General features: G+C 45.4%; 1 protein-coding gene across 5 annotated transcripts in view; it reads right to left on the reverse strand.

The window, feature by feature from the left end:
* LOC147621385 (uncharacterized) overlaps positions 1 to 14132 on the reverse strand; it is a 152962-nt gene that overhangs the window by 126698 nt on the left and 12132 nt on the right. For all 5 annotated transcript variants that reach the window (XR_015269820.1, XM_086824139.1, XM_086824141.1 and 2 more), the window contains exon 2: positions 12126 to 12773. Coding sequence is in view for 4 of the 5 variants with exons in the window: in XM_086824139.1 (XP_086680265.1) it covers positions 12126 to 12773 (648 nt within the window). In the remaining variant the exon portion in view is untranslated. The remainder of the gene's footprint in view (positions 1 to 12125; positions 12774 to 14132) is intronic.

Genomic DNA, 14132 nt, shown 5'->3' on the forward strand with positions numbered 1-14132 from the left:
GAGATACTGTTGCACGCTTTCATGATCTCTTTGTTCCAGCCTATCCCGCTTTTGAGTGAGAGTTTGCTCCGCATTTGGTTGAGAGTATGACAAATGACAAATGGTTGACAACAAGTTTATAAGAGAAGGGTGAAGGCTTTCAGCTGTTAGGGTTAGGGTTTGGAGGTGCTGCAAATACAAACGTGGAGAGGCAGAGAGAGAACACGACTCTTGTTGTGTATTCAGTTGATAATGTGAAGTACAATAGCCACATAATAAAGTGACCTAAAAGATGTGTTCACATGTCCGGCCATAAAATGTGCCGGGTGGACCAAAACACTTATAAAGTGTTTATAAGTGAAACTAAGCTAAACTGGGGGAAAAAACCTCCACTAGCTGAAGTAAAAAGTACCCCAGTAAACTACTGATGATCACTAGCACTCCTCTGGGTGCATACACAGCATAAAACCCAACAAACCCCCCTGGAGTGATATGTGATCACTGTACATCATCCACCAAAAGGAAACAAATTCAAAGCAGTGCGGAATGCTTCGAATTTCGGACGTGGTAATGCCTTGGTGAAGATGTCTGCCACATTCTGATCTGTAGGACAGTAGATCAGACTGATATCACCTGCCTGGAGTCTCTCCCGAACAAAATGATAGTGAATCTCAATGTGTTTCGTGCGAGCATGAAACACAGGATTCCTGGCCACAGCAATGGCACTCTGACTATCAGTATAGATAGGTGTAGGCTCCTCCACTGAAATATCCATATCAGTCATGAGACGACGCAGCCAAACACACTCAACAGTAGTAGTGTAGGCTGCTCTGTACTTTGCCTCACAAGACGAAGTGGCCACTGTGGTCTGTTTCTTGCTTAGCCAAGAAATGCATGAAGAGCCAAGAAAGAAACAATTTCCACTAGTGGAATGTCTGGTATCAAAATCACCAGCCCAATCTGAATCACTGTAAGCGTATAACTGCATGTCACCCCCCTCAGGATAAAGCAATCCAAGGGACAAGGTACCCTGCTAATATCGGAATACACGCTTCACAGCTTGCCAATGTGACAACCGCGGGCTGTGCATGAATCTGCTCAACTGAGAGACTGCATACTGAATATCTGGCCGTGTAGTACACAAGTAAATAAGGCACCCAACAGCCTGAGCATATGTAGTGGCATCAAAGGAAATACTGTCATCTTGTAGTGACAGTTTCATCCCTGGCTCCATAGGAGTGCTAATAGGCTTGCAATCCTGAAATTTAAACTTCTCCAGAAGTTTAGCAACATACCGAGATTGCAACAACCCAATGCATCTGCTATCCTGCACAAACTGTATGCCCAAATAGTAGTGTACAAGCCCCAAATCAGACATGTCAAATGTCTGTCGCAGTATCTCTTTAAAAGCTGCAATTTTGTCATCATTAAAACCCATGAGCAAGAGATCATCTACATAAAGACTGATGACCAGCAGATCTGTCTCTTCTTTCTTTACATACAAGGTGGCTTCTGATGGACTGTTCACAAATCCTTGAGTGAGTAGGAAAGCATCTATCTTTGCATACCAAGCTCGTGGAGCTTGTTTCAAACCATACAAGGCCTTTTTCAGCCTGCATACTTTCCCTTCATGACCATGTTCTGCAAAACCTATGGGCTGATATACATAAACTTCCTCCTCGAGGTCCCCATGTAGGAAAGCAGTCTTTATGTCCAACTAGTGAACAACCCAACCACGATGTGCAGCCAATGCAATGACACACCTAAGTGTCGACATACGGGATGTAGGAGCAAATGTCACCTCATAATCAATGCCCTTCTTCTGTGCATAGCCCTTTGCAACTAGACGGGCTTTGTACCTGTCAATGGATCCATCTGCATGTCTTTTCAACTTATAGACCCACTTAGTACCAATGGCTTTCTTGCCTTTGGGCAAATCAACCAAATCCCATGTTTGATTCCTTTTAATAGAATCAAGCTCATCCTGCATGGCTTTATTCCAATGCACATTGTCTCGTGCATCCACAAATGAATCAGGCTCATCATCATCCTGTAAACTGGCTGCCATAACCATATTCAAATCCATGATGTGTGCATGCTCATTGGTCCGTGTCTCCCTACGAGTACGACCAGCAAGAGGACCCTCTAGATGGCTGTCCTGTAATGTCCTCAAATACCATCTAGGTATGTGTCTGACCTGTGGAGCCTGCTGCCCCATATTTGGCTCAACTTCTGGATCAATAGCCTGCTGAATTTCTCCACCATCTTCATGATTAGCTGGCTGTCCTGTACCCTCATGGGTTGGATCACCAACTGTGGAATGAAACTCCATAGGTAGTAGACCTTCAAACACATCATTTTCAGCCTGATTTGCATCATAACCAGCCATGGATATTTCTGATTTTTCATCAAAAATCACATCCCGACTAGTGAATATCTTCCTGGATAGTGGGTCATATAACCGGTAGCCCTTGCTCTCACGGCTATACCCAACAAAAATGCATTTTGTGGCTTTATCATCCAACTTCCTCCTCAACTCTTTGGGTATGTGTGCATATGCAAGACACCCAAAGATACGAAAATGTGATACCGAAGGCTTGCGGCCATGCCAAGCCTCAAAAGGAGTAATAGAAACCAATGCCTTTGTGGGACATCGATTCAAAATATGACAAGCACACATGACAGCTTCCACCCAAAAGATATGTGGTAGCCTTTTTGCCTTTAGCATACATCTGGCCATCTCCACCATGAGTGACCGATTCTTCCTTTCTGCAACCCCATTCTGCTGTGGAGTATAAGGAGTAGTATGTTTTATACCTCTACTCTCAAAAAAGGAATTCAACATGTGTGACATATATTCCCCCCCTCGGTCAGAACGGAGAGTCTTAACCTTGCATCCTGACTCTGTTTCAGCAAGTGCTACAAAGGCCAAAAATGCATCATATACCTAAGATTTCTGTGTCAAAGGATAGACCCAGCATATACGAGAGAAGTCATCAATAAATGTAGCAAAATAGAAGCAACCACCTAATGACTTCGTCTGCATGGGACCACAAAGATCACTGTGTATAAGCTGCAACTTTGCAGTTGCTCGTAGAGCCTAATCACGTGGGAAGAAAAACCTATGCATTTTTCCCAAAATACATCCTTCACAAATGTGATCTGGAGGCTTCTCCATGAGAGGTAGGTCTGTAAACATGTTATGTCGCTGCATAAGCATAAGACTACCAAAATTTACATGCCCCATGCGAGCATGCCATAACTCCGCATCAACATAGCTGGAGTAAGAGTGAATGCATTATAAGCAGATTGATCCACTGGCTGAAATGCATCCAACTGATAAAGTCCATGACATAATGTACCAGTAAGCATCAAGGTCAAAGCATTAGCTTTGTCTCTGACCATGCATTTGTCATCATCAAAGTGAACTTGCATACCACAATGTGCTAAAGAAGAAATGGACAACAAATTCTTCTTTATCCCTGGTACATATAAGGCATCTGTAAGGCGAAGAATCGAGCCATCAATGGCTGTGAGCTGAATCTCCCCAATGCCACGAACTGGATATGAAGCATTGTTGGCACACTGAACAGTTTTGCCAACAGGGGTAGGCCTACATGACAAAACAAATCCCTGCGAGATGTGATATGCTTTGAGGCACCACTATCAAAATACCAAGTACATGCATGCTCTGTCATACTGAGTGCCTGTGAAGACCAAGAGGCATCATAGCTGCATGTATAGAAACAGTAATCCCTGTCCTCAACAAAAGAAGCAGTCTCTGGAGGAGCTTTAGAGGCATCATTTACAGACATACCAAATTCTTTTGCCTTCTCTTTGGCAATCCTCTTTCTACACTCTGTGATGTAGTGACCTGGCTTCTTACAGTAATGACATTTGCCCTTCTTCTTGGGCTGTCCATCACCTTTCTTGGTATCCTGAGATGAACCACCATCACCTGAATTTTGATTTGAACTCTTTGGCTGAGATTTTCCTTTCCCCTTTTGACCTGTAGTAAATGCTTGTTCAGCACTTGTGTTCATATTCATATTCTTCCTCATTTGCTCTTCTTGTAGCAAGAGAGCAACAAGTTCCTGATACTTAAGGGGTTCAGCAGCATTCCTCATGCTGAGGTTCAAAGAGGTATGAAAAGCCAAGTAAGATCTTGGCAAAGAGTGCAAGATGGTGGACACAAGCTGTCTCAGGAATAATCTCATCCACATTGATGAGTTGCTCTCTCAAATCCTGCAGCTTGTTTAAGTGGTTAGACATATCATCTCCTTCATGCATTTTCTGATTTTCCAGCTCTCTTTTCAAAAACGAGATCCAAGCCTCATTACGAGCAGCATACATCTGCTCCAAAGTCACCCATGCATTCTGTGAAGAGCCAGCTGAACGAATATGAGGTATAATAGACCTCTGTACTGACAATGCAATGAGTGACAAGGCTTGTGCATCTCTGGCATCCCATGTCTTCTGAGCATTTGTTCTTTGAACAGGCAATGGCTCACCTGGAGCCTGTACCTGTTGTCCTCGTCCACGAGCACCCCCTTGGGGAGGAGTCTCTGGAGCCAATGGACCTGGACGTGGTTCATCACCACTAACAAAATCCCAAAGACCTTTTGCCACAAGCACATTTTTCAGCATAAAACTCCACAAGGAGTAATTCGTGCCGTCCAATTTGTCTTCCTTAGACAAATACGTGAATACATCACTCTGCTGTTGATTTGCCATTATGCCTATGCACAATGTTGTACCTGTATATCAAAAAACCCAATAGCAAGAACCCTGAAAGCAACTGTACTCCACTAAATACAGTGAACCCAAATATGCCTGCACTCTCAATCCTCTGAATGTGCAATTCAATGCACCATTGACTGAGTATAGCAGCAAAAATGGCTTACACAGTGCCAAAATGCCCAAAAATTGCCCAAAGTTACTGCACCAAAACCTTGCAAGAAATTTGTAGAGTTTTCTTTGCAAGAAAGTCTGCCTGTATCTGCCTGTAGATTTTCACAGAGAAAATAAAAATGCCCAAAATTCAAAACTTGTAATGCTTACCACAGTTGTACTAAGTAGGTTGTGGTAGTTGTAATGAACAAGTACAGTTGACTGTACTGTGCAGGTACAATCGACTGGTACTGTACAGAAGCAGTACAGAAGCTGGGCGAGCAGGTACAGTACGGAAGCAGCAGGCGAAACTGCAGTCGACTGTAGCAGGTTTTGGTCAACTGTACTGTGCAGGTACGTTGACTGTGCGGCTACAGTCGTGTTCTGTACGGAGCACTGTACGGAGCAGGGCGACCAGTTACAGAGCAGGTCGCCTGTACGGCTGTCTGCGCAGATCACAGCAGGGCGACCACAGTACAGTACTGTCCTGCGCAGGTTTGTACAAAGGCGCAGTCTGCGTAGATAGGGAACAGTATGGGTACTGCACAGGTGTACGGAGCAGGACAGTAGCTGTCGGCGAAGTTGTACGAGCAGCTACTGTGTACGGACTGTTGTTGCAGGCGAAGCTTTACTTATACGGGCAGTTGCAGACAGAGCTACTGAACAGTACGGATACCAGTGTTGAAGAGTACGGGCAGGGCAAGGGCAACCTGGAGGCTCTGATACCAAATGAAGGCTTTCAGCTGTTAGGGTTAGGGTTAGGGTTAGGGTTTGGAGGTGCTGCAAATACAAACGTGGAGAGGCACAGAGAGAACACAACTCTTGTTGTGTATTCAGTTGATAATGTGAAGTACAATAGCCACATAATAAAGTGACCTAAAAGATGTGTTCACATGTCTGGCCATAAAATGTGCCAGGTGGACCAAAACACTTATAAAGTGTTTATAAGTGAAACTAAGCTAAACTGGGGAAAAAACCTCTACTAGTTGAAGTAAAAAGTGCCCCAGTAAACTACTGATGATCACTAGCACTCCTCTGGGTGCATACACAGCATAAAACCCAACAAAGGGGAACTTGAAAGGGTTTTGGATCTGTCTTTAAATTCCTTCCAAGTGGAGATGGGATCCTTGGTGATCTTTTCAGTGATCCACCAATGAGCAGCAGTCCCTTTCAAAAACATGCTAGCATGGCGTACTTTAGACTTTTCTGTAAAGTCCTCATCGCTAAAAGCAATGTCGAACTGTGCCACAAATGCTAGCACTTTAGAAGCATCATGTTCACCATGAAAGACATCAAACTTAACAGATTTGTCACCTGCTTTGAATTCCTTGAGCTTTCTGCCATGAGGCTCATGGTCTTCTCTTTTTCTTTTCCCCTTATCCAACGGGGCAGCCCTATCTGCACGGGCTCCATGGGCCATCTTATAAATCAAAGGGCACTCTGCGCAAGCGAGAGTGCGTCTTCAAAGGTGGCTGGCCTAAACATACGCACCTGTGTCCAGGCCATACAAAAACTGCCCTTTCTTGTCCGTATCAGATAAGCCTAATTGCAGACATAAAGTCGAAATTTTATTGGCTTACTGAAGGACTGGTTGCGCGGTTCTGACGCGCTCCCCTAAACTTGTCTTTGAGTCGCTCAAGGTAGTGGGGCGGTAGAAACCGCTGCTTAAGGTCGCGGACAAACTCGTCCCACACATAAGCTGCCATACCTGCTCTGGTGTGTTTCTTTGCTGAATCTTTGTACTTGAAGTAGGCTCTGATACCACTGTAATATGCGGAAGCTTCGGAGAAGAATCGGTAACTTCAATACTCAGAATTCAGTACTCTTTTCGCGACGGAAATTAACGCACAAACTGAAAGGAGAAGTGCAGAAAATAGAGAGAGAGAGAGAGAGAGAGAGAGAGGGAGAGGTGGAGAGGACACAGTATTGGGTCCCAATTACCCTCTGTAGGGCCCCCACCACGGATGGTGTATTTGCTTTATTAGAATGATGAGAAATCTGAAAGAAAATACAGCAATCTTGGACCTTTTCTTGGCTGGGAATACCCTGCCCTTGACCTGAATCCTTCACCCCTTTGCTCAGCACCCTCTTGGCTTTGTCTAGCCTCTTATGCTTGAGCTCTTGGTGGAGAAATGAGATAAATGAATGGGATTGTGGCCTCCACTATTTATACTACTTCCCAACAGCAGTCGGCCAGTAGATAAACAGGCAGCCAGCACAAATGTCCCACGACTGGTAAAAATTCAACAATAAATGCTGAAAATATTCACATAAAATGCTGCTTTTTTTCCTTAAAAGGCTGGACATGATGCGCCTGCTTCTGATTGGCTGGACACAGCTTTTGCCCACAATCCAAGGACTGGGCAGCCTGTATAGGCTGCCCCATACATGCCCTACAGCCATATAAAGGCTGTAAACTCCTGGAAATTGCCTTATCTTTGCCCTAGGGCTGTCCTACAGCCCCTCCATGGCTGGTGGGTTTCAGCCTGGGCCTTCGTGGCTCTCATGGGGTTGGTTCCACACCATTCCCATGCCCACACTAAGATTTGGGGTAGCCCTGTGGGCTGGCCCCTTGTCCTAAACACTAACTACTCAGTGATCTGGCATCCGGTACCATACCAGATACACAGAATCACTGACATCATTCTAGAGGGAGACTCACAGCGCGGACTGGCACTGTTTCATGTGCAGGACAGTGCACACCTGACCGTAGACTCCTGTGCAGGACAATGCACACCTGACCTCGGACATTTGAGATGGATCCCTGGCTGACTCGTCCCGGACTGGGCTCACATGGGACCAGTTCACCATCCCAGGACAGTGCACACCTGACCTTAGACTCCTGTGCAGGACAATGCACACCTGACCTCGGACATCTGAGATGCATCCCTGGCTGACTCGTCGCGGACTGGGCTCACATGGGACCAGTTCACCATCCCAGGTCCTGCACCTTCTGTACAGAAATGTCTACGTGGCATCCAAGTGCAGGATGCACGTGACACCAGAAGCGGCTAGCTCAGTTACACTCACACCCGGAGATCATGCTCCGAGGTATTTTTGCCTCGCCGTCGCCTATGTATCACATATTACACTCCCATTATGGTACTGGTTGGAGCTAGACAGATTTGCATTGCATTCTTGTATACCCTACGCATATGGGTTGCATCTAGCAATAGTGCTCCATCCATCACACCCCCCCACTAGCTCAGTACTTTCATAGTTTATTTCATGTTCATTTTGTCCTTTTTTATTCTGGACATCCAGAAGACGTTGACAGTTGTACATTGATTTGTCTCATAGGTCGAGTTCGGCCTCTAGTAGACGTTAATACAACTTTCTTTCTTTCTTTCTTTCTCTCTCTATCTCTATCCCTTAGCCCTCGGCGGGGCTCATGGGCTAGCCATCTATAATGGCCTGGCTAGATGGCCTAGATCCGACGGACATGGAGCCAATACAATGGACTATCTAATGGGATCCCTCTCTCTGATCCCACTCATTCCGAAAGGAGGCCTGGAGGATCTTCCGGGATCATCGCCTTCCGACTCCAATTACTTTACCCAGCACCTGGCACACCTATGCCACCTCTCTCTACCATGCCCCCGAGCAACCACCTCTCCCCCATCCACCCACACTCTTCCTTCTTTCACATCAGCATGGTGAGAGATCATGATAGACTCCTCACTGAGTATTTCTCCCATGCTAGGGACACACTAGCCCCTTTACTGGTTCACATGTTTAACAGGGCTTTATGTGAGGGCTTCCCCATCAGCTGGCTATCGAATACTATTGTACCTATCTTGAAAGCAGGTGACCCCATGGACCCCAACAACTACAGGACTATCATGATTGGTCACACCTTGGCCAAGATTTATGGTTCGATTTTAGAGAATGAGCTTAGTAGATGGTCCGAGGAGCAGAGACTCAGAGCACCGGGGCAAGCAGGCTTCAAGAGAGGGCACTCCACACTAAATCATATCTTTACACTACGGGGGATCATTGAGGAGGGGAGAGCTCACGGGCATCGGATATACTGCTACTTTGTGGATTTCCGCAAAGCTTTTGATACCGTCCCACGGGCTAGACTGATGAGGAGACTGTAGGATATGGCAGATCATTACACTCTGAGTCAGTCAACAGGCAGAGTACGGGCTCCAAGAGGTGACTTAGAGATCATACACAGCACTATCGGGGCAAAGCAGGGCTGCCCCTTGTCTCCTACTCTATTTGGTCTATACATTGACAAGATATCGGATTACATAGACAGACAGGGAGGACCAGGAGCACATTTGGTAGGAGTCCTGATACCGATCCTCTTGTATGTAGATGATATTGTTCTTATTTCTTATTCACCAGAGGGGCTGCAGAGGCATTTGGATGCATTACGGGCCTTTTGTGAGGATTGGGACCTCACTGTGAACCTTGGAAAGACCAAGGTCATGATCTTTAACACCTCCTCACAGTGGATATAGATCTGCAGTATAGTTTACATACAGTGGAGAGCCTGTGGAGTATGTTACCTCATATGTATACCTTGGGATCACTTTTTCTGGACCTCAGTTCTCGATGCGGAAGGCAGCCGAAGCTAGATTGATGAGGGTGCAACTCTTGGCTTGCTAGAGAGGCAATGCTCACAGATACAGTTTCAGGAGCCAAGGACGAAGCTTTGGCTATTTGATACTCTAGTTACACCTACACTACTGTATGGTGCCCCTATCTGGGGTCCTAGATTATACCACAGGAGGAGACAAAGGAGAGGGCTGGCCGCGACAGATATAAAGGAGGTATATGATGGGTGGAAGCCGATGGAGAGGGCCCCAGTGGCGATGATCTCACGCATGATTAGGAGTAAGCCATCAGTGCCACATGAGATCGTGCGAGCAGAGATGGGGGTTGCACCGATATTGACAGAGGCTCTATTCCAAACAGTGACATACTGGCACAAGCTATGGGAGCTTCCACTTGATAGATACCCCCGGCTAGCCCTGGAGTCCTCGAGACAGTTGACACTTGAGGGAGATACAGAGTGCTGGTATGCACAGGTAGGCACTTGGTTTGGCATGCACGGTATGCAGATGGAGGCACTCCCCCTGTTCCAGAACATCATAGAGGCCCCGTCATTTTCTCTCAGCCGCACAGAGCGGAACAGGGTTATCAGGAAGGACATTGTCAGACTGGATACTCAGAGGACATCGAGTTCACCTAGTCGTCCACTGGGGACGAAGATGGCCTTCTACAGAGATCACCTCCTATGCTTGACAGAGGATGGGTTCATCATCCGCCCACGCTACATGGACACACACCTATCCTTTGGGGTGAGATGTGCGATCGGCAAGATCCACACCTCGTCCCACCAGTTGAGAGTGGAGACTGCTAGATATGGGCCTAGGGCGGCCGCACCAGAGGATAGGATATGCCAGCTCTGTCACACAGAACCCGAAACAGAGGATTATTATTTATGCCAATGCCCTGTATACTATGAGATTCGAGGGAGTTTCCATTGCCTCTCGAGCTGGGTTCAGACCACTTTCCAAGATCATGGACTTCCCGGATCAAAGATGCCTGGGACTTTTTCTTCTAGAGCTCCGTAGACACAGGGAGTCCTTAGTGAGATCCAGATCAGCTGTACTTGCTCGAGGACCAGCACAGAGAGCTCCCACTGACCTCTTCCATACCAGCACTCCAAGGGCCAACCCACCCATCATACCCAAACCACAATCCTTATCCTCGTGCCCATTCTTCTCACAGAAAGGAGCAGTCTTTCCGCTTGGAACATTCTGAGCTGGCGTGCCTAGGAGATTGACACAGTGCACACCAAAGACCTTTAGGCTTTCCTAGACTCTTGCTGAGACTTGAGATCCTCAATCTCCTTTAAGTTGTGCCAAAGTGCTTTCTTCCTTCTGAGACTTCTGACTCAGCTTCAGTGCCTCCAGCTTAAGCCTAAGCTGAGCTACTGGGTCGTCCACGGGTAGAATGGTAAGAGTTGGGGAACCTGCCTAAGAGCTGAGCTATGTCACTCCATATCATCTGGGCAACTCTGCAACCCCAGAGACAATGCTGCAGTCTCAGAGGCTATTGAACATCTAGGACATGCTGGATTCGCAATAAAGACGGCTCTCCACAAGGAGACCACCGTGTAGCAATAACCAGAAGAAATGGGAAATTTGGCTCCTCCTGTAAGAGTTTAAAAGCCGATGCCAAAACCTCTTCTGAATCAATGGAGTAATCCCAAAACTCTCACAGTGTGGCATTAGGGTAGGAATCCTCTGAATCTGCACAACCTCTAGTTAAACCCTTATAGACCAGAGAAAGCTTATGATCAGTCACTTGATTACCCGAATGAGCTCCATCACAATGGTTCGTTGCAGATGCTCATATAAAACGTGGCTTTATCTTATCGTTTAAAACATCTATTGCCTGGCTTTGTCTTATCATTTAAAACATCTATTGCTCCCCATGATCCACGTTTCAATGGTTTGGAAAAGAGCTCATTATGTTGGCTACAAAAGGTAGCACAAAAGTGCAAGCAAAAGCCTTGACAAAAATACATGACAGCTGAAAAGTGCCCCTTTAGAGCCCTAAATGGGAATAAAGCTATCGGCTGAATGAGGCAACAATACTTACCCTACTCTCACAAAAGCCCATCTGCCTTGGTGTATCATTATAGAAAATCTATATCAACCTCAACTTACACCTTCTTACTGAAATAGGTTCGACCTTGTTTAGACCATGCCATTCTTTTACTTTATTTATTTATTATTCAGAAAAGAGACTTCCACTAATTATTACCTTGTTCCGCTCAGTACTCTCCATAATCATTCCATATGCGTACAGTACATACCATACTTAGCATTCCTAACCACCTTGCTCTGTCCATGAAAGGGTCTGACATATTCACAATCTTATGCTGTTGAAAGTAGTATTCAATGCCAATCAAGGCTCTAGAGGACTGCATTTAAGAAAAAATGAGACCATAGAATATTCTTCTCTTCCTCTTCTACTGGACTTCAATGGCACTGTCAAGTTCCTCATTCTTGTAAGTTGTGCCAATTATGGTTTTCGGTTGTGCCTTCCATTCAAATGCTATTTGTAGGTGTACACCTTTAAAGCCAAAGGTGGTTTAAGTAATATAAAGATCCTAATAGGGAGAAAACTTCAGAAAAGATAGCAATCAAACTGTGTGAAGGCAAAAATAAAATTGTAAGCATGTACAAATCATTGGCTTTTCATGGTATAGCACATCAGAGAAACCCATATACCTGGATCTCATTCGTGGTTGATCCCTCCAAAGCCAATGTCTTCTGAGTAGCCTCCACCATGTTTAGTTGTTTTTCTAGTAATAAATTTCCTTCAAGAAGGTTGCTAACCTTTTGTCGGCAGTTTCGCAAAAAGGTGTCATTTGGATTATCTCTGACCTCACTATTACTGTCTTTGGCCAATAAATGATCATTAGTATCAGCACAAGGATCTCTTTCTTGAACTGATGTATTCTTGCTTGAAACTGACGATTGTTCAGGCAAGATTTCTTCCAGTTTACTCGGTTCAATACTGAAAGATTTATCTTTTCCTGAGGTACACTTAGCAAAACATTCAGGTTCAATAGGCAGATCTGCTTCAGACTTTGTAAGAAGTTTGTAACCCAAATCACCAGAAGCCAGGTTATGCTCACACTGTGTCACTGTTTTCTGGTCAACAGCCTCATCTTCAAAAGCTGGATATCTCTGGAAACGGAGTGCTGAAACGACATCTTCCAGGTAAGACTCTGGATCAGGAACCCCTATGACCTTTGTTTGGTTTGAATGTGGAGGACTTTCACAATGACCTTCGCTTTGCCTTGAAGTAACCCCATAGTTTGAGTTTCTATGTTGCAAAGGGTCATGGATAACTCGTCTATTTAAGTCCAGACTCTGCACAAAATCCACCAAGTGGTGATGATTTAGCAGCATAGAATCAAAAAAAACCCATTGACAAATTCTGATAAATCAAATACACACTTGAATGGTCTAAGACAAATTCTAATAAATCAAATACACAGTTAAATGTTCTAAGTGATAACCCTAGGGTAATACGTAAGTCTGGAAGCCAGTCAATATACATTAAACACTATCCAAATAAATCTGAGTAGTTCAGAGGACTTTACATCCTGATATTTCTGGAATCTGCTGGCGAATCTCCAAAAAAACCTGTTTGCACCTGTAGCAGGTCGGGTTGCCCAGGTACACTAAGAGGATATGGTGGTTCACTCTTGGACAATATTTCCACAGGGGTCACCGGATGAACAGTAGGATGGAGCAATGGCACAGCCCACAACATGCTTACTTAATCAACACTTAATTAACTGGACAGCAAGAAACACCAAAATGCTGTACTCGACTTGTATTAATACAAACCAGCAGTTACAAACACCACTCACTGCACCCTGCACACTTAGCAGTGGCCACAGTGAGGGATAACACACTCTGCTTGGAAGAAATGACACAAAGGACACAAGATCAAGCAGCATTGCAATGGATAGCACAGAGTAGCCTTGCAATGGACAAGGTGGAACTACAGGATAGCCTATATCCCCTTTGAATGGGGTAGAATGCCTTATAACTCTGGAAGTCACAAAAGACTGTTGGTGAGCATCTTCTATCTTTGGAAGGTGCCAGAGAAGTACGTAGTTGTAGAGCGGCACACATCCATCTCCTTTCTTGGCTGCAGTGCCTTAATTACCTTGAAGAGTTGTGCTCCGGAATCTTCACGCTGACCACTGGACAGTCCACTTGGAGTGTCTTGGACTGTAACACCATTACACTGCAACACCGTAACACTGCAACACTGTGGGCGCCCATCATGGCTCCCGGTCGCCCACCACTAGAGTGTTCACCGTCCTCTCAGTGAAGCCAAGAAGAAGCACATATTATAAACAGATAACAAAATGCTCACACCCTGAAGAGAGAGAGAAATATCATTGTAAGGACAGAGAAGAGTCATTACATGTTGGAGGGGCCACCTCCACTGTTCTGGGTGCTTCCCCACTATTTCTGCACCTCTGGAGGACCTCCCCCAGCCTAGAAAATTTTCCCATGTTTTTCTGGATTTTTTCCACATTTTTGGCACCTTTTTCTGGCATGTTCCATTTTATGCTCCAATCGGCCTGCTTTATGCTGGCCGACTGGGCTCTCTAGGTGCTATATAAGCATGGGCTTTGCCCTCAGTTGTATCATACTCATTTCCCGCATATTTTGGGCTCTTGGCTGAACCTATAGCCCTCTTTGCCCGGC

Source organism: Cibotium barometz, chromosome 30, assembly GCF_041138505.1.
Source record: "Cibotium barometz isolate CiBa-2024 chromosome 30, ASM4113850v1, whole genome shotgun sequence".
NCBI lineage: Eukaryota > Viridiplantae > Streptophyta > Polypodiopsida > Cyatheales > Cibotiaceae > Cibotium > Cibotium barometz.